The sequence below is a fragment of the Doryrhamphus excisus genome, linkage group LG10 (assembly GCF_037039965.1).
Source record: "Doryrhamphus excisus strain RoL-2023G ecotype Guam linkage group LG10, RoL_Dexc_Guam_v1.1, whole genome shotgun sequence".
In the NCBI taxonomy this organism is placed as follows: domain Eukaryota; kingdom Metazoa; phylum Chordata; class Actinopteri; order Syngnathiformes; family Syngnathidae; genus Doryrhamphus; species Doryrhamphus excisus.
This window is the reverse complement of record NC_136366.1, coordinates 1,065,470-1,089,585: the sequence shown is the minus strand read 5'-3', so window position 1 is coordinate 1,089,585 and position 24,116 is coordinate 1,065,470. Positions and strand designations below refer to the sequence as shown.

Sequence of the window (24,116 nt, the reverse complement as noted above, 5' to 3'; positions counted from 1 at the left end):
GCACACACAGCAATGATCCACAACCAATTGCACATAAAACACATGCAACTGGCATGTGTTCCACATGTAATAATAATAATAATAATAATAATAATAATAATAATAATAATAATAATAATAATAATAATAATAATAATAATAATAATAATAATAATAATAATAATAATAATAATAATAATAATACATTTAATTTGTATAGCGCTTTTCAAAATACTTTACAGAAAAATTGAGTTAAATAAAGTAAACAGAGTAAGAGATACATTAAAATACAACATTCATTCGTTTATACACAGCTAAAACAAGGCTAAAATATTTATAAGGCTATAATATTTATAATTTATATTTAGGTTAATTTTTTTGGTTAAAAAGTTAGACATTAAAAACAGATTCAAAAGGTGCATTTTTAGTTGTTTTTTGAAGGTGGGAAGGTCAGGGCAAGCACGGAGTGAATGGGGCAAAGAGTTCCAGAGGGTGGGGGGCAGCGATGGAGAAGGCTCTGTCTCCCCAGGTTCGGAGCTTGGTCTTACAGGGGAGTCCGAGGAGCGAAGGGGACGTGGGGGATTGTGTGGATGGAGCAGGTCTGTGAGATATGGGGGGGGTCAGATCGTGGAGGGCTTTGTCGGTTATGAGAAGAACTTCGAAGTGAATGCGTTGGGGGACGGGGGCGGGTGGAGGTGAGGAGGCAGGCAGCGGAGTTCTGAATATATTGTAGTTTGTTGAGGGTTTTGGAAGGTGTACCGTAGAGAATACTAGCTGTTGCAGTAGTCCATTCTGGTTGGGATGAATGCATGGATCAGGGATTCAGCAGCAGAGAATGTTCTTCTATGTTCTTAAGATGGAAAAATGCAGTCCGGGTTACCTGTTTGATGTGGGGTTCAAATGAAAGGATGGGGTCCAGGAGGATACCAAGGTTGCGGATGAGCGGGGATGGAGTGAGGGTGGCGCTGTCAAATTGAAGATAGAAGTTATGGGTTGGTGTTGTGATGTTTTTGGGACTGATTATGATAAGAAAATGTTGTCCCATCCAAGTTTTGATACAGTACAGTATGCTATAGATTGTATTATGTGTTTATGAGGTATTTTCAGCTAAAAAATAATTGCCACTGCACAAGAAGAGATGCTTTAAAAGCAATCCTCATGTTTAAAACTCATGTTTTGAACCACTATATTGACACTTACTATGGTATCCATTATGGCATTGGATGCTCATATCACATTATTAAAAAATAAATAAATAAAAAAAAACAAAAAAAACCCCAAAAACCTTAAACTGTATTATGGAAAGCAGGAAGTGAACAAATGTAACAGTTACTGATTGTAAAAGTACCAGGTGGAGGGGTAGGATTTAATAAGCTTTGCTTCTTCCTACTCCTTTCGGACAAGTGGAACTGGGAACTGATTATGGGATGCACTCAATTGGAATCGGATGCATGTTGAAATGAAATAAAACCATTACCATTATAAATAAGTCATCGCTGAAATCATCTTGTATATGATTATTAACCACCAACAGAGCGTAAAGCTTATGCACCCTTGCCAAAACGTCAACAGAAGACTCTCTCTCCTCCAATAAGAATATTCGTGAAGAGCCGTGGCTCCCAGCCAAGGAAATGTTCCTGCAGGCTCCATTTAAGATGAATCACCGCAAATGATGATGTCAGCCACATCAGGTGACTTTCCTATTGCTCCCCGAGGGGTCTTACTCTGCGGGAAGATCCTCATTCACACTTTTAGCCACGCGGTAACTTTACATCTGTGAAAACATGCGTGAGTGGCAGTCCTGGGAAGCATGCAAGCACAATGGGGAGGGAATCGGGCCTCCATATGCGGATAAACAAACAAGGCAGGATGTGTTCAAGCCAGTCATGTCAGGAGAATGGCGTGAGTGTTTGCCGGTCAGAGGGAGGAATAGAGAACACAAACTACTTTTGCCAGGTCAGTAGTGTGGCCTCGAGTCTTTTTTGTGCTGCTATGTCAATAACGAGGCAGGAATTTGCACACTTTTAAGAACATCGGTGAACACAAGCGATAAAGGAGAGACATGGACATGATGCAATCAAGATGACCTTTTCCGTGTGATTGATGGACAACTTTCATTGTCTTAAAAGAAAAAAAATTTGATGCAAAATTGAGACGATGAGACCAGCGAACACTTTTTTCAGCAAAAGTGAAGAACAAGCTTTAAACTGCAAATGCAGATTTCAAACAGCAGAGTGTCTGCCCATTACAATTATTAAATATTATTTAATTATCATTATTATTATAATTGTATTATAATAAATAAATTATATAATAAATAAATTATTATTATTTATAAATTATTATGTAATTTTTTGATAGAATATGTAACTAAAAATCCCTTAAAACTCACTTAAAATTTAAATTTTAAGAACTCAGCCCAGTGGTTCTAATCAATACAAAATTTAAATGGTCGGATTTGTTTCATATTTAGAGCATAGAAAACCTGTTTATGACCTTCTAAATATACTTTTTTAACATTAAAAAGAGCCATCTAGACATGAAATAACACTCTTATACTCATCTCATATTGCTCCATAATGTAGACGTAATGAAAAAAATAAGCCATTTAAGATGAAAATTAAGTGTTGTTGCTGTGTTTTGCAGATTCCTATGCTGTGTATCTCATAATTATCAGTTTATGTCCCATAATTGTGGCTTTTTAGCTCATAATTATGACTCACTTTCTCATAATTTCGATTTTTAATCATAATCATTATTTTCTTCTGATAATTATGTCATTTTAAAATCATATTTCGAAATTTTATCTCTAAATACTAGTATAACTTTGACATTCCATTTCATAATGGTGATTTTTTTACAGTAATTCGACTTTTGATCTCATAATTACAACTTTTTAATCTCACTAAACTTTTGAATGTCATAAATATGACTTTTATCTCATAGTTAATTATTTGAATTCGAATTATTACTTTTCTATCTAATGATTAATTGTTTCGTATCTTATAATTTAGACTTTTTCCCTCCCTTTCCTCCCACATTTTGACATTTTATCTCATAAATATAACTTAATCTCATAATTTTGACTTTCTATTTCACAATGGTGACTTTTTTTTTACAGTAATTTGACTTTTTATCTCATAATTACAACTTTTTAATCTCAATAAACTTTTTAATGTCATAAATATGACTTTTATCTCATAATTAATTATTTTAATTCGACCTTTTAATCTCTAATGAGTAATTGTTTCCTATCTTATAATTTAGACTTTTTCTTTCAAATGGGCGTCATAAATCATGAGTTTCCACATGCATTTAAATTCATATGTTTATTTGAAAACAATATTTTGCTGAACTCCAACGGCGGAGAGTGACATATGTGTCACGTGATCTCCATTAGGGCTGGTTAACATGAAAAGTTCAGCTGGAAGTGGAATTGAACACGGCTGGGAGGGACTTTGCGGACGCAGGAGCAACAAGTCCAAGGCTGCAGGCATCGGCGTGTAGCAGCTCAAGCAAACCTTCATGTTTATATTTATATATTTATATTCCAGGATGTTTCACTGTGACAATGACGCGCGCCAAAGTTGGTCTGCGGGAAGGTTCTATTACGCACGACGCAGCCCAGGACGCCTTGAAGACTTTGTGTGAAACTTTGTGTCACGTCGCTGCTTTAAAATCGGTAGCGTCGGTAATTTGCTGCTTTTGGACAAGACGGGGTGAAATCTCCACCGCGGCTCCACAGGCTGGACTTGAAACCGAGCCCATGTGAAATGGTCCCGACCTGGAACACATGCTGGGAGGACATCACTTGACATATGAGCGTGAGAACAATCCCAGTCCGGCATGAGGAGTCTGGTTTTACTGTGCGCCATGGTCGGGCTGTGGGGGTCCTGCCTGGCCAACAGAAACTGTCCAGACCTGATCGTGGACAGTTGTCACTGTTCGGCGGAGAGGTCCAAGGAACTGAGCAGGCAGCACATCCGAATCAAAGTTGTTTGTGATGATGTGGACCTGTTGGAGACACTGCATCCGAGCTTCCTGCCGAACAGAACCTTCTCCCTGTAAGTAGCTACTTCACTGTCAAAAAAAAATCCAAGTTTTCAAAATTTGTTTCCAAATTTGGAACCTCGCTGCCTTAAAATTTGGATTAAATCTAGCAGATTATTTCAGGTAATTTCAACTCACAACTAAGGTTCTTCAACTTCAAGTTCACGTGACTTATTGTTTTGTTTTGGGAACTTTCTTTATTAGGTCAAATAAACAAATATTTTTCTCAAGTAATCGCAACTCACTTTTGATTTAGTCTAACTAATTAGCTCAAGTCAATTCAACTCACAATTAAATTGAAATTAATTGAAATAATTTGTTAACCTGATTTGAAAATGAGTTGAAATTACTTGATTTACGTTGTTGATACGACCAAAATATTTGGTTATTTGACCTAAAACAACAAATCAATAAGTCACGTGAATTTTGGTTTGAACTAGACTGAACTATTTCATTAGTTGGGAGGATCAAAACCTAACATTTCTAGTTGTCTCAACTTTTTGGCAAAATTTAGTTGACCTGACGCACAAAAAGAAGTTGTGACACCTTATGACCTGAGTGGAGTGTGACATTTCATTCCAGCGTCTTTGAATGCATCTTATCTTACCTTATATAGTTTATCTTAGTTCATTTAACCATTTTTATGCTGAAAATGCTTAATGAAGGCAAAATATGCATAATTGTATTGTATTGATTATATTGCCTTAAATATACTGTACATTTTGAAAAATGGCTGAGTGGTTAGCATGTAGGCCATACAGTCAGGAGATCAGGAAGACCTGGGTTATATTCTCCACTTGGGCATCTCTATGTGAAGTTTGTATTTATTTAGGTCTCGTTATATCGATATTGTCGGGAGTCGGAAAAAATATCGATATAACCAAACTGTCGATATATCCGATCCTGCGCCGAACTGCATTAAAAGTGGGCAATAATGCATTGTTCTATACTATAGAACAATGTCGAGCAGCTTAAATCAATCTCTGTCATGCTCAACCCGCCCCACATAGCTGGCCAAACACATGCCGGTATAGAATCTGAGCATGACCTGTGAACCAGGAAGTGCGGGAATCGGTGTGTGTGTGCTGCGCTCTGGTGGTGGAAGTGTGAAAAATAAAGTTGACTGGAAGCAGCCGTTGGCCGTGTTCTTTTTTGGTATTGAAATCCTTAAGCAAAGATTGATTTAAGCTGCTTTTGTATCGATATAAGCAGACCAAATTGGCTGGCGGGAGATGAAAAGGGCATCGTAGTAACAGGATTATCATAATAACCGGGTATCGTACTAACGGAACTAATTATATCATAAAAGACTAGAAATTTGCCGGGAAATGAAAATAGTATCGTAATAAGCAGTAATTTGTTATAACCGATATCGATATAACAAGACTTTACTGTAATTGGCAACTCCAAATTGTCCATTGGTATGAATGTGAGTGGCTGACAACCAACATGCAAATCACCGTTTTTGCAATGTTTGCATCTTCTTTCTTACGTCTGCTGTTACATTTCCAAAAGAAATGCATAAATCATGGCGATGATTTCCATTTTATGTCAGAATTTCTTAACGCAGCCTACCATGAAATCAGCACAACAGAACGACAGACGCCCCCAAAACAGCAACCTCCCGTAGTCTCAAGCAGTCACCTTTGACTAAAATATTCATCCCGTTGCCCCGCTCTATTATCTGCATCATACCGAAACTTATTCAAATGTGGATGTTGCACTTTGATTGCAACTCTGAGAAGCCTTTCTTAATATTCTTGCATGCTCTCTTGTTGATGAAATAGCACTTCATACACTTGGGGGGGTTGATAACGCTCTGCAGGTGCACTGACTGACTGCTCCACTAATAGACTTATTTCTTCCAGACTTGAGGTGTGCCTTCAGAGTGGGAAGGAAAATATGAAATGTAAAGGCAGCTGACAAATTATGGCCAAGCGCTCCTCTGAACTGCAAGCTGACTTGATTAGTAGTAGCACTTTGCTTACTGTCATTTATTCGCTTTGGAGGTTCATGCGGGCGTTTGTTCCTCTAAGTGGAGAATGGTTAACGGTTGTGTTCTGTATGCAGCATTTGTCAAAGTGGTGCTTTTCGCATCTCAGAGGTAATAAAGAGTTTTTATTTTCAAAATAATAAAGCAAAATACGACTGGATTAAAATGGGGTTTCAAAGAAGACTAAGTAGCGTGACGCGTTTCTGGCATATTGTCTATATAATGAGCAGAGTTTTAAAGGAGATTCGAGGTTATTATTATTATTATTATTATTAGGCCATTCCTCATTCAGCTTCATTCCTTGGTGAGCTGCTGTGGCCGGCCAGGAAGCAGTTTTCCTGCGCTAGGAAATGTGACCTTTGTCATGCTGAAGTGGCCTCCCCTGTCGTTCTTTTGTTGCGATGTGCTGTGCAAATAAACATATATATCGAGGGAAGTGTGCACATACCAATGTAGGCGGCCCAACAAATCTTGCAAATGTCTCCCCACGCGTTCTCATCGTTTTCTCTTATTATTTTCCTTTTTGTCTTATAATCTATGTGGACAAGAAATTCCTTGTTTTTTTTTTCTTTATTTTCCGCCGGAATTCCATTCCAAAACTTAAACTTTCCTAGATTATAGATTCAGGGCCCACAGTCTAAACAACGTCAAGTATTTATTTGTTTATTTTTACATACTTCCAGCTCATAAAATCCACAAAAACAGGAATTCTGAACATTTTAAGATTGTGAAGAAATCACCATTTACAGGGCTGCACTGTGGTCGAGTGGTTAGCGCGCCGGGGACTCCCACATTCCAAAAACATGCAAGGTTAATTGGCCACTCTGAATGTGAGTGTGAATGGTTGTTTGTCTATATGTGCCCTGTGATTGGCTGGCCACCACTCCAGGGTGTACCCCGCCTCTCGCCCGAAGACAGCTGGGATAGGCTCCAGCACCCCCCGCGACCCTCGTGAGGATAAGCGGTAGAAAATGAATGAATGAATGAATCACCATTTACTCACAGTTTTTGGAATAAAAAAAGAAAGAAAAAAGACGACATGAAAACCATATGTCACTCTTCAATTTGTGGCCGTGGAATTGAAGCAATTAGCCTGTGGCATTGGCTGGGAGTTAGGGAAGCCCCGATTTCCTTGTTTGTGGGTCTGGTGCCCCTCATTTTCCCCCCATAAACCTTTAACAGGTCTAATCAGTTCTTGAGCTCCACCATGTTGTACAACTTTAGGAACACTCAACTTGCCGACTGGAGCAACTTTCCCACCAAGTACAAAGTTCCAACCATTAGACAACCCACAGAGGAGCTGACCCACTCACCCGCTGAGCCGTAACAATGTGGATTAATGCAGACTTGCACACCAAGCAAACTAGCCAAACAAATAGATAAACACAAGCATAAGACGAGGATAAGGAAAGAAGCTTACAGATGTCCTACATTGTTGATCATGCAACTTTCTCCTTGTGTAACCTGCACTATCAAGTAAGGGAAATAGAAGCTAAACAGTAGCATTGGCCGTTATGGACCTTAGCATTCATTCATTCATCATTTATTCATTAAACAACCATTCACACTCACATTCATACCTATGGACAATTTGGAGTCGCCAATTAAAAAACCGACGATGGATGGAATCGAACTTTGGTCTCGTATCTGTGTGGCCTGTGTGCAGCGGACCTTAGCATATATTATAACTATATTTTTGGCATGTAAAACGATATAAAATGATGTAAAATTTAAATTCAGCAGAGTCCTGCATAACAAAAAGCAACAGACCTTAAGCCATTAATCCATAATTAAATACACTCAAATTGTAAAACACATTATTTATTGGCAACAAACTGGCTAACCATTTGTACACATTACAACAAAATCCATTTTTCAATATGTAGCCCTCGATGGTAAATGTTCTGACATTTTTTTTACTAACTGATTACCCGATGCATTGAAACAACAAACTCTAAATGAACAGATGAAGAAAATAATTGATTACTCGTACACTTAAAACATATTTTAATTGCATTTCAGATGTAGTTATCACTGCTTGTACATGTGTGCATTCATAATATTTGTCTTTTTTCACCATTTTAAATCCCGACTTTATTCACCACACTGGAACAACTGTACAGCCTGGCTCATCGTAGCTGATGCACTGCTTTTTCTGTGCAAGTGAAAGTGATTTTCTTCTGGATTTGCGTATCATCTTTGACGGAACCACACTAAGCTCTTCTAAAGCCTGCTTCAGTACTGTTTGAGAGGGAGAAGAAATCTTTTGATCCAAATCTTTGGGTTTAGCATTAAGTCATCTGCTGTGTGGGTCCTCGTCATCAGAGGGGCTGTTGTAAGCTCGGGAACCCAGGGTTGGGCTGTAAGAACATTATGCCTGGGCCAGAGGGGCTGAGAGATATGACAGATATTACATATTTTGCTACCGGATTGTAAGTGGATTACTTGTGATACATGGTCTTTATGGTCGTGAAATTTGTTAACAGTTCAACAATAGAGATTGTGAAAAGGAGGTGAAGAAGCGTGTGCAGGCAGGAGGAACGGGTGGAGAAAAGTGTCAGGCTTGATGTGTGATAGGAGAGTTTCAGCTAAAATGAAAGGAAAGGTTTAAGAAACTGTGGTGAGACCATCCGTGTTGTTTGGGCTAGAGACAGTGCCACTGAGGAAATACACAGGAAGCAGAACTGGAGGTAGCAGAGATGAGGATGCTGAGGTTCACATTGGGAGTGACCAGGATGGATAGGATCAGGAATGAGTACATCAGACAGTTTTGTATACCTTTCCTTTCATTTTAGCTGAAACTCTTCTATCACAGCTAAAACGAAAGGAAATGTATACAAACATTGAGAGTGACCAGGATGGATAGGATCAGGAAGGAGTACATCGGAGGGACATTACATGTTAGAGGCCTTGGAGATAAAGTTCTTTAGGCCAGACTGAGATGGTCTGGAGATTGGTTTGCTGTGGCGACCCCTGAAGGGAAAAGCCCAAAAAGAAAGAAGAAGATCACAATGAAATGAGTTAAATGTGTTGAGGGATTTTTGTGAATCATCAAAACAGCCTCAACTATTTTTCCTCAAATATATTTCCGTGTGGTTATTGATTCCTACAAATATTCTTTTGCACCCCATGTTATTATATTGGGCACTTCCCTTCTTGGTAAGGTGCTGTCTGCGCCCTTCGGAGTAGTTTGACATGAATATTTCATTGGCATGCACACAAAGCCTGTGTCTGTGTTCTCTTATCCATGACATCTCATGCAAACCCTGCGACTGCACAAGACCAACATTTTGCTTCATATAATTCCATGAATTGTTTGACATTACGTGCTTGAAATATCAAAAGTGTGCCGTGTCATCTATACTGGTGTATCGCTCAGAAGCACAACATTAGCTTCTGAAGGTTAATAAAGGTTGCAAATTACAACATGACATATTCCATATATTGTATGTGTAAAATTACTTACCACTGTAAAACACTAATAACTTTAATGACTGAATATACTATGATGTAATGGGGATGAAAGTCTGCATTTTTGGACTAGTTGTGTTGCATAGCGTGATCATGGAAGCATTTTAATTGTGCTTGCATGCATGCGGGAGAATCTGAATTAATAAGTGTTGTGGTTTGGTACTGTCCCATTCCAATCAAAATTCAGGTTATTGTTATAATGTCTAAAAAATATGTTGCAGAGGGCTTTTACGTAGAAACCGCACTGTCAGCTTGACCTATTGACCCATCAGTCAAGTAATGAATGAATGAAATGAAGGACACTTGGGAGCAAAGCCAAGCTAATTGGATCATCACAACATGGATCCAACCGAGAAGCAGTGTTGCATCAACAACCACAGCTAATAAAGTTACCAGCACCAAATATCTGGTTTTTGCTGACTTTGGAAAAGAACATCTAGTAGCTGTACACCTCCTAGTGGGGTAGTAAACACACGGATGCATCCGGAGAGATTTGTATTCAAAGTTATCTGGCACAGGAATTTGTCTGGAGATACACCTTCAACAGGCATACTTGGCTGAATACAGACAATAATTATGCTCCGTGGAGTGCACTCTGTGCTCAATTGGTATGAATTATTTACATCTAAGAAGCTCTGAAGCTTCTTCTCTTGAGTTCTTATTTTGGTGCATGGTGAAGATAAAAATGTGCATTAGCTTGTAATAATGTAATTCAAATTTACTGATGACAGAGACATTGGGAGACACATTTTAAGTAGAATATGCAGTGCCCTCTTTAATAATGCATTACCTACAGTTGATTTACTTTAATATGAGATACAATATGTTGGTGGCCATATAAACAAAAATCCAAGCAGGTTGCATTTGTGGCTCATAAACAGTGGCGCTCACCAATAGCAACAACAGCAATAGCAATAAAACCGAGCAAAAAAAAAATAAATCTCCAGATAGTCTCCTATAGTGTGCAAAACTTTGCAGGTAAATTCATTCAATGACTAAATGACGTCGGCGTCTCATCTGCATAATAGACCATGTGTTTGTCATTTTGATGGATGCTCCGTGAGGCAAAAAGTGAGCAAAAAAAAAAAAGGAAAAGCAAAACAAATTTGTTTAGAAATACAAATGAAAGAATTACCAATGAATGAGAAATGAAAATAAATGCAAATGTAGTCTGTCACTTTTTTTTTATTCAAACTGAGTTCTCAATAATGGGATGGTGTGTCAGTAGGAGTGACGTGTGGCGAGGTTCATGGCTGGCGAGGCACTGTGAGTGCTCCATGGGAGGTTTTTTTTATGTTAGTACAGACTGCTCATGAAGAGGATAAGAAAAAGAAGAGAATAATTCGCTTTGATTAAAAAAAAAATTCAAAGACGTCTTAATCCCATTTATAATTTTTTTATATTTTTTAATTTCTATATATTATATTATATTTATAATTATTTTTTTATATTTATTTTTTTTAGAATTTTTTCAATAAGTAAAAAATATTAATTATTATTATATTTATTATTATTTATTCATATTTTTTAAAAAAAAAAATTTCAATAAGTAAAAAAATATTTGTGGTCTTACCTTTCATGTGTATATGAAGTACATGCACGCTAACTTTCCTGATTCCTAATCATTCATTCATTCAGCAGAGCATAAACGTGTTTTGCATTCAACACTATTAATTTTTTTAACAATGTTTTGTGGTTTCATAGTATTTGTACTTAGTACTTGGTATTTAACTATTCATCACACGTTTTTCGCTCTTTGATAATGATTAACAACCTTACAATGTAGAAAATAAATTGACTAAAGAGGGATTGCTGGAGATTTAGGAATGCAATCGAACATGAAACCAGTATAGGTATTGACCACAGCTCCCACAGGTCTCTGCATCTACTCGATAAAAGAAGGCCGTTACAATATCCCTCGTTGATATCAAGGAAGTGGTTTTGTGCGGCTGCGGCGGTCGATGTTAAGAGATGCCTCTGACCCTCTCCATGACATCCCATTAATAGAATACACGATGCTACCAGTACATAATGCAATAAATACATCAACTCAGTTGAAAACAAAATAAAAACTGTCCCGCAATAAGCCAAACCAAGGCTAATTAGGCACACTATTCTTGTAAATTCCCCAACGGCTCATTTTCTGCCACTTGAATAAACAACTCAGGAATTTCCTTCCCACTTGTGATGAGTTAAATCCCAGGCAGATGTGCCTTACTATCATGTAGAGACTATATGGAGTAATGTACTGATAATATACACTTTTTGGATGCAACCCCTGGAGCATGTCCGTTTCCCATCCAAGGTCGGTGTTGGTTGTTATAAAATATGTTGTTTTCATTGGCCATGCCTTGTAACTCTATCTTTTAGAATAACACAGCTTTTGGCTGATTTAAGAAAAATGGCTGAAAACCTCGAGGCCAATGGAATCCAGTGTTTGTAATAGTTAACATTATGATCCCTGCTCCACTTCGTCCTCATGATTGGTGGTGTGGATGGTGTCGTTTGCTATTTTGGTTCCTGGTCTTGTGTAATAATACAGCTGGATGTCTCTGGCGCATGGCCGGCAGGCTAGTTTCGAGATTAGTTACATTTCAGGCAGACCACACAGAAGTCTCACAGCTGTAGTGAGGACACAAAATCGGCAGCTTCTGTATAAGTGAAGAGCTGACCTCACTCACATCATCGCGCTCATTTCCATGAAACGGCAATTTGGGATGATTTGCAGACATGTACGTAAACAGGAGTTGTGGCTAGCCCGGAATACGAAGTTCCATATTGTCAGATCGGGTGTGCTGGGAATGGTCTATTGCCAAACATTTCCATTTTGGGGAGAAAATGACCAATCATTGAAGCAAGGTGTGATTGAACATTTTTTGCAAACCAACACATGTTGATATGCGAAGAATTTAATGTAAATATACGTAAGCATTTCAGGAAAACAACTGCATCGCAGTTTGGTGGTCTATTTTCGCAGTGGTAAATTGACTGACAGGCGCACAGTGCAGACACGTGACCAAAACTTCACAGGCAGGTTTTTCAGAGTGTCAGGTACATTTTAATGCAATAAACAATCACAGCAACCACCATTTAATGTAACCGTTTGAACCAGCATGTGCACTTTTTTATTAATTGTCCCATCACATCTGATGTCAGATCAAAGACATCACGTGTAATGGCAACTAGGAACATGGGAACAGCTGAAAGCCAACCAAAAACAGCCTTGGCATTCGATACGAAGCATGTATTCTCATCGGCTTATCTCATTTTGAAAAGAGAGATGCTCGTTAAATAAATGCAAGTCAGTCGGTGTCTTAGGGACTTACCTGTGACCCATGTTACTCATATTTATGTTTTAATCTTTATCAAGAAATTCCAACAAATTTGCTACCCACTTCTTATCTATCATTGTGTTGGTCTGATATAGGATATATTTAACTGAAATGGCTGATCCTAACAACTAATCTTGAAAATGATCACTTTTTCATACCACTGTATTTTTGGTAATACAGAATTACCTCTCAACAATTATATTTTTGTAATTTCCTCATTTGGCTTGGCCTAAATGATCAAACTGTTTATGTTTGTAACAACAATTATTACATTGTATTACATTACATTAACACAACATTCATTTTCACCTGTTTAGAAACAAATAAAGAAAATCTTGTAGGACTTTCTAAGTACAATTCAAATGAATCACACCAATCGGCTGAATTCTCAACAATCAATTAATTAGTTGATTAATTATTCTGCCCAGTTAGTGCTACTTTTGATGCAACACTTCACAACACCGTTGTCCAATGTAGACAAGTTTTATTCGTGTTTAGCGCGGACATGAATTAGTGTGACTTGTTTAAGCTGCTGAACCTGATCATTTAATAAATGTACTTTAATTGGTGTTAATTTGTGTCTGTCAGTGTGACTTACAGCATTGGAGGAACAAAAAAAAAACAGTAAATACTGCATATAGCATCACTGTCAACTGTGCCTATTATACCACTGTGACCACTGTCAAATTGTATGTCAACATATGGGCAGATATTGTACTTTATACCCCATGAGGCCTTTTCCTCCTCCTGCAATTATGTTATTTGCAGTGTAGCCACTGAGAACATGATTGACAATGTAAATAGAGAGTTGGACAAATACCCAGAAGTTTGTCATGGGGCTGTTTACATAATGTTCAATTCTGCTATTCTGCTCATTTCCTGGACAATACGCAGAAGCCCGAGTTAGGCACGTAGGGGTCGAAAAGCACACACAGACACACACATTTGCACACACACAAACATACAGCACAGGACACGCTTGAGTTTGCACAAACAGAGGCTGTCTGTCCCACGGTAAGATGTCCACAAAGGGAGGTGTAGCGGTATGGGGAACAGAAGGAACAAAACACGGCGACAACATCATGTATTCCATGATCTCACAATTCGTTATCTTCACTACAACACGGCCTCAACATGTCTTTGTCAAAACAACTGTTTTGAAGCAAAAGTCTTATTTCAGTCAGTGAGCTTGGTCCTACCTGCACTTTCTCACCATGTCCTCCCGACTTCATGCTGACATATTGACTACTATTTTCCGATGTCGAAGAGCTTTGTGTTAAAATAAACCCAAAGTGACAGAACCCCTGCTATGGTATTATTGTATGGATCAACAACAACGGAAGCGTAGACTGCTGCATACTGATGTTTGGCTTTCTTCCACAGCTTGGTGATTCCAATTGAGCTGAGCAATTTCACGCTGGAACAAATATACGGGTGTGCACCTCCCAAAAAATCTACAACACCATTTGTTGATTGGTCACTCTGTGATTGGTCGACTTGTAGTGCATTATTACTTGTCTGTACATGAGCAGGCCATCTTCGTCAACGCCTTCTACTCTGATTTTGGATCTGCTGACTGTTGTCACTCATCGAATATTTCCAACTTCGATAACACTCTCCTCTCTTGAATTACCATTGCGACAGAAAGCTAGCAAGCTAAACAGTCAATGAAAGTTGTAGTTCCTCACAGAGTTGACGGTGCATTGCAAGTTTAACACTGATCAAGTATCCAAAGTGCAGCCCAGGGGCCGTTTGCAGCCGGTGGCTCATAACATTTCTTAAAGGTTGGCAGCTCTTTCATATTTTATTATAAGAAGTAAGATTCTAGGGCATGCCCATGAATGACGCTGATATGATTTTGCTGACAAAAGCTTGGGTCCATCCTGGCCTGGGGCTGAGAGAGGCCTTCCTGAACGACGATCCAGCTTTTCCTGCCAAGACAAGAGTTATCACCCTAGGGAGGATTTGTACTTTCCCCAAAGAATATAGTCACATAAGCATTCCTGGTAACAAATTACGGTGACATTTTCTCTGTGTTTATACATGTGGTCAAAATTGTTGACTGGAAACTGGAAACGGACAAAAGTTACAAGAAAATTTAATTAAATGTAATAAAATGTAAATAAATACCATAAAATATTGTGGCACATACCAGTCCATGAAGACCAAGCAGCTATTTATTTGACAGGATGAATGGGTGAATTTCTTAGGTATACCTTTAACTGAGTGTTCAGTTGCTGTGTGGTGAGATTAGCATTCATTAGCATTCTACACAGTGAGTCAGATTGTTACATTGACTAATGACCTCCTGTGACTTCCAATGGCTCAACAAGCTTCTCATTGTTCACTTGTAGCTCGTTATTGGCTCCTGACAAATAAAAAGTTAGAGTTTCCTCACTGACTCGTTGGCGGCACTGTATTTAAACGATTAGTGGTAGGTCTGAAGTAAAGGATATGTCACAGGATTAAAATTTTGCCATAAATTAGCCGCACCGCTGTATAAGGATGGATGGATTTGTGACACTTGTAGCGTAACTGGGCCAGTTAGCAAAGAACTGCAAAGTCAACGACTGATGATGTATTCGACTGAACTAACTTCCCCTTACAGTTTCCTGCTGACAAGGACTTTTTGTCTTAAAAATACATTAAGAACACAGTTGCACTCACAAAATGTATTAATAAAATAAAAATAAGATTTGTAATCCGTGATAAGTCATACACAGCGACAGTAGATACAAATAACTTCGGTCTTGCTGCAAGAGCCATCTGCCAGGGCTTTGAAGCTAACTTTACATTCTTCATTTCCATCCAAAAATTACAGAACGGCGCATTTGATTGGTTAATATTACGGCATTGGAAAGTGCGCTGGCCACACCCCGTTGGGCCTTGCGTTGCGCCTGATATACGAAACTAGAACCCAAGGTCTATAAGTATGCAGTATAAAATTATCTCAAAAAAGACACTCAAGAAAACAATTGGATACAGTATTCAGCCCAATAGATAAACTACTTCTTAAAACAATACAATACAATACAAGATACCTCAATCGGATTGGGGAAAGGAATATTCCACCCCTGTGAATCCGATTATATATTCATTCGGATTGGCACTTTTGAGATGTATACAAAGGTTAGATTCTTTCCATTTGAGCAAATAACCCGAATGGAATTGGAATATTTGGGTCCATGTAAACGTGGCTAGTGATTCAGTCACTGGCACAATATCTGGTAGCAGAACCAACTCAATCAAGACAGACAGCTAAACAACACTTTGGCTCTCCTCATGGAAAGTTTGCATCCAACAACAACTTGAGATGAAAAAAATCGACAGGCATCAAGTACTTTGCATACTATGCAGGAAGAAGTTTTCTTTCAGCGAGGCACACTCCAAGGTTAAAGTATCATACCAACACGAAACTTACAGTAAATTAGACAGGGATTCTCTGCAAGTACTTCAGAGCGCTCATGGAACGTGGGTTCCTCTGACAAACTGACAAACACACTTGCCAGATGGATTATACAGGTTTTGGAAGTCACACATACACAGAGATTTGGTGCAAAGTGCCGTCATAAACTAAAGTAATGAGAAAAATCTACAAATTCTATAACTGAAAAGAAAGAAGATTGAGAAAAAAAAATGTCTCCCTGATTGGACTTCTGGGAGTAATAGAAGCTCCACATGAGAGATAAAGTAGATGTCTGGGAGTGCGCAATTGAAGAGTCTATTTACCACCACAAAATAAAACTCAATCCATTAACGGATGGATATTGATCATGATTAATCTAAATTAAGCTGCAGCAGTGGCGTGATTAATTGTGATTTAAAAATGTCCCATTTAGTCCAAATTGTTTGCATATGCAGGGCCGTGAATGCTGACACATTTTGAGTGTGTTTGTTCATGCTTTGGTGCGTTCATGTAGAGCTGCAACAATTGAATCATGAATTGAGGATTCATCCATTATGCATTTAATCAACAACATTTTTGGTATTTTATTATTATTATTATTTTATTACAAATTTTAAATATTTTTCATTTCAGCGACTCAGTTGTTCATAAAAGCAGACCTTTTATGTTTGTGTTGAAGGCAAAACAAGATATTCATACATATCAGAAGATCAAAGCTCTGTTTGTATATGGTTCATATTAATTTGTTCATGTGGCGCCTAACTGATTACTCGATTCATTGAAACAGCAATTTAATTAATTGAGGAACAAAATAATTTATTTGCAACGCAATTGTAATGACCAAAGTGAAGGCATCGCACATCCTCTAAATTGGAATTTGATACTTAAATGTTCTTATTGCTGCACGGCGGACAAGTGGTGAGCGTGCAGGCCACACAGCTAGGAGACCCGAGTTCGATTCCACCCTCAGGCATTTCTCTGGGTACTCCGGTTTCCTCCCCCATTCCAAAAAACATGCTAGGTTAATTGGCGACTCCAGATTGTCCATAGGTATGAATGTGAGTGTGAATGGTTGTTTGTCTATTTGTGCCCTGTGATTGGCTGGCCACCAGTCCAGGGTGTACCACGCCTTTCACCCGAAGACAGCTGGGATAGGCTCCAGCACCTGGCGATCCATAGAATATGAATGGATGAATGTTCTGTATTGTAGAATAATACAGGCGGTTCTCATACTTTTAAAATGTGACATTGAATTGATGAAAAATGATTCTGTATCATCAGCTAATACTCATGTAGGATATAGAAACATGATTTACAACTTTAAGCGCATTAGGCTTACATCCTTATCGCATTACAACGTACAGTAAAGTCTCGTTATATCGATATTCTCGGGAGTCTGAAAAAATACCGATATAACCGGACTATCCATATATCCGATCCTGCGCCGAACTGCATTAAAAGTGGGCGGATCTTTGATATGGCATGTAATTTTCTCCTTGAGTTCATGGATTGCGTATCTAGCATGCTTTTGTACTACAATAAATTTTGTACTACAGTAAATAAAAATAAACTTACGCTGTAGTGATTACCGGTTACCGGGACATAATTCACCCCGGAACTATCGATAGGTAAGGTGTTGCCACCCGGACGTGTGCTGCACTCTGGTGGTGGAAGTGTGAAAAATAAAGTTGACTGGAAGCAGCCGTTCGCCGTGTTCTTTTTTGGTATTGAAATCCTTAAGCAAAGATTGATTTAAGCTGCTTTTGTATCGATATAAGCAGACCAAATTGGCTGGCGGGAGATGAAAAGGGCATCGTAGTAACCGGATTATCATAATAACCGTGTATCGTACTAACGGAGCTAATTATATCATAAAAGACTAGAAATTTGCCAGGAAATGAAAATAGTATCATAATAAGTAGTAATTCGTTTTAACCGATATCGATATAACGAGACTTTACTGTATTTAGATTTGAATATGTCGTTTTCAAAATACTTTTCTTTGACATTATTGTACTCATGGGCACATTGTGTATATTGACCTCATTTCCAATCATATTCTGCCCTTGAACAGAAATCTGAGTAACAACAAGATCTCTGTGCTGAGGAACGGCTCCTTCTACGGCTTGGCAGCGCTGGAAAAACTGTAAGTACTTAAATCAAGACGGCTTTATTGTTTTGTCCTCCCCTGAGTCACAGTCATTGTCATCGTATTGGAGCTCCAGAAAGCAAAAAAAGGAAGACATAGCTGGAGTTGCCTGTTCAAGTGTGTCTTGCAGGAGGATTGCCAATAGTTTTCACCTTTTAGCCCCGGTGCTTAACCTCAATTGGCTCGGTAAATGTCTTAAAAAAGATAATATAAAGCATCATATATGAGTCTAATGTAGTGCTGGATGTGGGAGTCCTGAGAGCATGTAACCCTTGTCAATGAATCCCAGACTTTATGTGATGTCCCAGTAGGCCTCATTGGAGCAGCCTGAAGATGAGATCTATGATGGCCGTGCTGCTACTCATGTCTGCCCCCAGAAGTCACCAATTGATTGCTTTCACCTCTGTCGAGCCCTCGGATAACTGCTTCTATAACTGCTTGGATGGTGACACCGAAATTTGTAGATAAAAAGGAAATGTATTTCTCCACTTTTAGGTCAATCACCCTTCAGATGGAGGGTTTATTGAAGAAAAGTATTGAGACTTCCAGAGATGGACTGGACTCGTTCATTACCACCGAATTGTATTGCATCAATTCTTTTATTCCAACTTTGTGGGAATAGTTCGGAGAAGGCTCATTTCTGTTATTGCATGACATTGCAGTATAAGAAGCAGGGCTGCAACTAATGATTATTTTCTCACTCGATTAATCTGAAGCTGGTTGTTTCGATTAATCAAGTAATCAGTTAGGACTTAGACAAAATAACTCAAAATGAACAAAGCACAAATGTCGATCTTTTTTTTAACTAAAACACAAAGATGATAGGCCACAGTGGCTATGTGGCCACACAGCTAGGAGACACAAGTTTGATTCCAACCTCGGGCATCTCTGTGTGTTTGCACGTTCTCCCCATGGACCAATTAACCTGCATGTTTTTGGAATGTGTGAGGAAACCGGGGCACTTGTAGAAAACCCACAAATGCATGGAGAGAACATGCAAACTCCACACAGAGATGACCAAGGGTGGAATTGAACTCGGGTCTCCTAGCTGTGAGGTGATAGGCAATAGCTGTGATAAATATATGATATAATATAGTAGATATTTTTTCTCACTCACACGAGCTTAACTCTCACTTCTACACAAACTTACCGTTCACTCTCTTGAGACGTTCTCTATTTTGCACTGTTTTGGTTTGTATGATATTTACACTTACGTAGTTGGTCAACTTGTGTCATTATGGACGCGGTGCATTTGACAGAACATAGTTGAAAACGGCTCATGTTGCGTTGGTCACTATCTATTTTTTTGTCTTTCCCTCTTCTTGCTTCTAATTTGGCTAGTGATATAAAGTTGGTAGGAAAAAAATTATCGTAGTTATCATAGTTATCTGTATTTTTGATACAAATACAGTCAAGGCTGACAGATTATTCCCCTGTTTGCCATCAGTGAATGTTCACCCATCACCAAGTCTTACACACATGCACTGTAGCTGTAAAATAATGTACCAATTTAAGCCCCCACCCATGTCCTCCACAATCCATAATAAAGATGGTCTGGTTTTCCGAAGGAATACATTTGGCTAAATTTCAGCGATCCACTTTGCCTTTCTACTGTCTTTTCTTTTACTAGAAAAGTTCAGATTTTGTTGCGTTGGTGTTTTCATTGGTGGCCATGCTAAACGCTTCATTCTCATATTTGTGTTTGGTCCTCAGATGAACGACAGTAAAGTCTTGTTATATCGATATTCTCGGGAGTCGGAAAAAATACCGATAACCGGACTATCCATATATCCGATCCTGCGCTGAACTGCATTAAAAGTGGGCGGATCTTTGATATGGCATGTAATTTTCTCCTTGAGTTCATGGATTGCGTATCTAGCATGCTTTTGTACTACAATAAATTTTGTACTACAGTAAATAGAAATAAACTTACGCTGTAGTGATTACCGGTTACCGGGACATAATTCACCCCGGAACTATCGATAGGGAAGGTGTTGCCACCCGGAGGGGTAGGCGCGAGGGACGGGTGTTTTCCGCTGTGTGTGCTGCACTCTGGTGGTGGAAGTGTGAAAAATAAAGTTGACTGGAAGCAGCCGTTCGCCGTGTTCTTTTTTGGTATTGAAATCCTTAAGCAAAGATTGATTTAAGCTGCTTTTGTATCGATATAAGCAGACCAAATTGGCTGGCGGGAGATGAAAAGGGCATCGTAGTAACCGGATTATCATAATAACCGTGTATTGTACTAACGGAGCTAATTATATCATAAAAGACTAGAAATTTGCCGGGAAATGAAAATAGTATCGTAATAAGTAGTAATTCGTTTTAACCGATATCGATATAACGAGACTCTACTGTATTAACATTGTGGTACTGAATGCAGCTCTGTTAGTACACCCCTTGAAGTAACTTTCAAGTAGCTGTAGGACTTTATTCATTAACAGTACACACATATTCCCACATGTTTGACATGGCTTTCTTTATTTCCCTGCCTGTTGCAAAAACTAAGCACTTTACAGCAGCTGTAAAAATCAAGTGGGCTTATCATCTGATTTCTGATCAATAAAGAAAGGCAAAAATCGGCATGACTACAGGACATCTCTACTCCAACTGTTATGAATAAAGCAACTGTCAGTCACTTTCTGACTTCCTCCCTGCCTGCTTAATTTTTAAAGAATGGAATAACATTAAAGCTACAGTATGCCTATAATTGAGTGGCTATATAGTCTGCCTACATGACAATGTAATCTGTCTCAATGTGTCTTTGTACCATTTAACCTTTAAACGCTCATTCCTCTTGCTTCACTTGAATGATGGGACCCCATTCCCAAGGTTTGTCCCACCTTACTTTGCTCTTTTCTTCCTCTCCCTATCTGGGCACAGCATTCCTTTGTTCTGCTACATGCAGCATTTGGATACATTTTTCTGTGCACTTGATGCCAGGCCAGGTACGCTCAGAGACTAGAAAGTGGCTGCCAACTGTTCCTTGATACGGCACATTGGAATCACGGTTGGTTGGCCGAATGACAGAATAAGAGGGAATTGGCAGAAGATTGACAAGTGTAATAGTGCATGTTTGTGTGATTGCACCGTTCATTCTCAGTGAGCTTGGCTTCTGGAATGGCAAACAGCCGTGATGGGGTAACAATCAGGTAAATAGTGAGTTTTTTTTTTTCAGTGGAACTGTGAATATTTGTAGGTGGAGCGATGGAGGTGGTGGGTGGGGGAAGACGGACGTTCCCTTTAAAGAAAGTCAATATAACAATATATATTCCGATATATGTTCCGATCAGGGTGTGCTGTCAATTCCGATACTGATCATCACATTTATTAATTTAAATTTATTTATGATGAGTGCTATTGGCCAGGGTCACTGGACACTGAGAACAGGTAGGATAATTCCAAGGACCAAATAGGTAATTATTAAAAAAATGAAGGGTGAAGGGTTCTTGGTTGCATCCTTGCTATCATCTATATGATCTCCTCAATTTAGAAAACATTTTTTATTTTAATTGTATATTATATACCTGACAATAAACAAATAAAATGACAATAAAGGGGATTCTGAATCTGAAAAATATAGATAAAAACCAGAAAATCTACATAAATGCACTTCATATCACCTCGTACTTTGGTACGAGGTACATTATTTAAAAAAAAAACAAAAAAAACAACCTAAAACTGTATTATGGAAAGCAGGAAGTGAACAAATGTAACAGTTACTGATTGTAAAAGTACCAGATGGAGGGGTAGGATTTAATAAGCTTTGCTTCTTCCTACTCCTTTTGGACATGTGGAACTGGGAACTGATTATGGGATGCACTCAATTGGAATCTGATGCATGTTCAAATGAAATAAAACCATTACCATTAAATATGTACACAATGCGTTCCACTTGTAGTATAGTAGATAGGATGTGCTCTTGAAGTGACATTCATTGGAAAAATGCCTTTCAACATTATTCTACAAGGCAAAAATAACAAGATTAACTTTAAATGTAATGAGGTCGGAAGCTTTATTGTGTCTATTTACAGCATGCATCTTGATGTCTACTGTCTCTTTAGGAATGTTTGCTTATGTAGGCCAGTAAACTTGATAATTATATATATGTGAGTGAGCCAGATTTGTGTAATCATCCATCCATTTTTTTTGTACATTTAAAATTATATTATATAATATATTCAATCCGAGAACATTTCATAATTAATATTGTTGTTAAATAAAATGCAAACAATTATTTGGCCTGTAAAGCTTAATGATCACTATTAATCAACGTTCTCTGTGTGTGTCAGATAATGAGCTGAACACCCTACCACCCAACCTCTAATATGGACCCATGCTGCTAACTGTAAGCCAAACTGGCTCCCACGGTAGCAAAGCAGGAACAAAGGCCGTCACTGTTATCTGGTTGGTTAGTTTTGCCACTTAATAATGGGTTCCCACCACACAAACCTCTGTGTATGATCTCCAGTTAGGAACCTTCGATTACATCATTAATCAGAATAACTACTACACAACAAAAATAAGTTTCAGTGTTAGTTACTTACTGAACTTATATATTTGGTACATTACACAAACTTTATTTTTAAGAATGTGAATAAAGATGAATGGACATATCTGTGCAGAAACACTAGAATGATTCAGGGTATTGTTTGCGATAGCTCACTCTGAGAAGAAGATGTCCAAGCCCTTTACCCAACATTCTGTTGGCTATGTACAGGGTTAATGAAAAAGAATCAACCGATTTTATGATGCATTGCTTCAGTTCTCAAGAATTGTCATGGAATGAGTCAGTGACCATTTCAAACAGGAGTTTTGTAAGTTTTGAATAGATGCCTTCGGGGGGCTGTCGTCGCATCGGTCCTCCGGCAAAGTTCAGTTGATATGCAGATACACATCTGCAGTAGGGTTGGGTGCTATACTGGTATAGGGTTTTCCAAAGATAAGAAAATGACTTATACCGGTATAAATGATAAATGCAAACAAGCGCACCGGGCAGTGCGCCAACCTGGTTTTACAATTTGGAGCTGGTTTTGGCTGCAGAAGAAGGTTGGTGAAGTGTTTTTCTCCAGGGACACATTGACAATGACTGGGTGGAGGGAAGGAGGATCAAACCGCCAACCTTCTGTTTTTTTTTTAATGACCTGTTCAACCTCCTCAATTACGGCGTTATTTATGACATTAGCTATGTTAGCAACGGTGTGATCTTTACTTCTTTTGTCTTGCAGACATGTTAGCGCAAGCTCGAGTTCCACTGGGACAAAGAGACCTGGACGATTCATGTTCTCAGCAATCTCAAGCAGCAGTTCTTAACCTTAAATCTTCCATTGACTTGCAGGGAATATTTTTCTCTGAGCAAAAGCCCTGCAGATGATTACCTAGGGGAGGCGGTCAAGGTCAATTTTCCAGTGAAGTTTCAGTTTTTAGCAGATGCAAATCGTCTTCATGGTTTTCCAAGTTTTATAGGTGACACTTGACTCGGTGACATTGTCTTGACTTGGTTTCATTGGGCCACGGTTTTTAAACGAGCAAAGGAAGCAGATAAATGTTTTAAACCAGCATGATGAAACAGTCTCCCAGCTTTTGTGTTTTGGGAGTTGTTTCTTCTTGTGTTCAGTTCTGCTTTTTAATAGCGTATCTGCTTGCACCAGCGGGAACTCTCCGGAGAATCCTTCTCACACTTTTTGACCTTCTACTGTGTTCTTTTGGAACTATCCCACCTACTGCTGACCATATTAA

The 24,116-nt window shown here is 38.6% G+C and overlaps 1 protein-coding gene across 1 annotated transcript in view; it reads left to right on the top strand.

Annotated features, from left to right (window-relative positions):
* The first annotated feature begins 3,435 nt into the window (after positions 1-3,435).
* adgra1b (adhesion G protein-coupled receptor A1b) overlaps positions 3,436-24,116 on the top strand; it is a 146,840-nt gene continuing 126,159 nt past the window's right edge. Inside the window, exons 1-2 of the mRNA XM_058055964.2 lie at positions 3,436-4,043; positions 18,306-18,377. Coding sequence (XP_057911947.2) covers positions 3,826-4,043; positions 18,306-18,377 — 290 coding nt within the window. The 5' untranslated portion in view covers positions 3,436-3,825. The remainder of the gene's footprint in view (positions 4,044-18,305; positions 18,378-24,116) is intronic.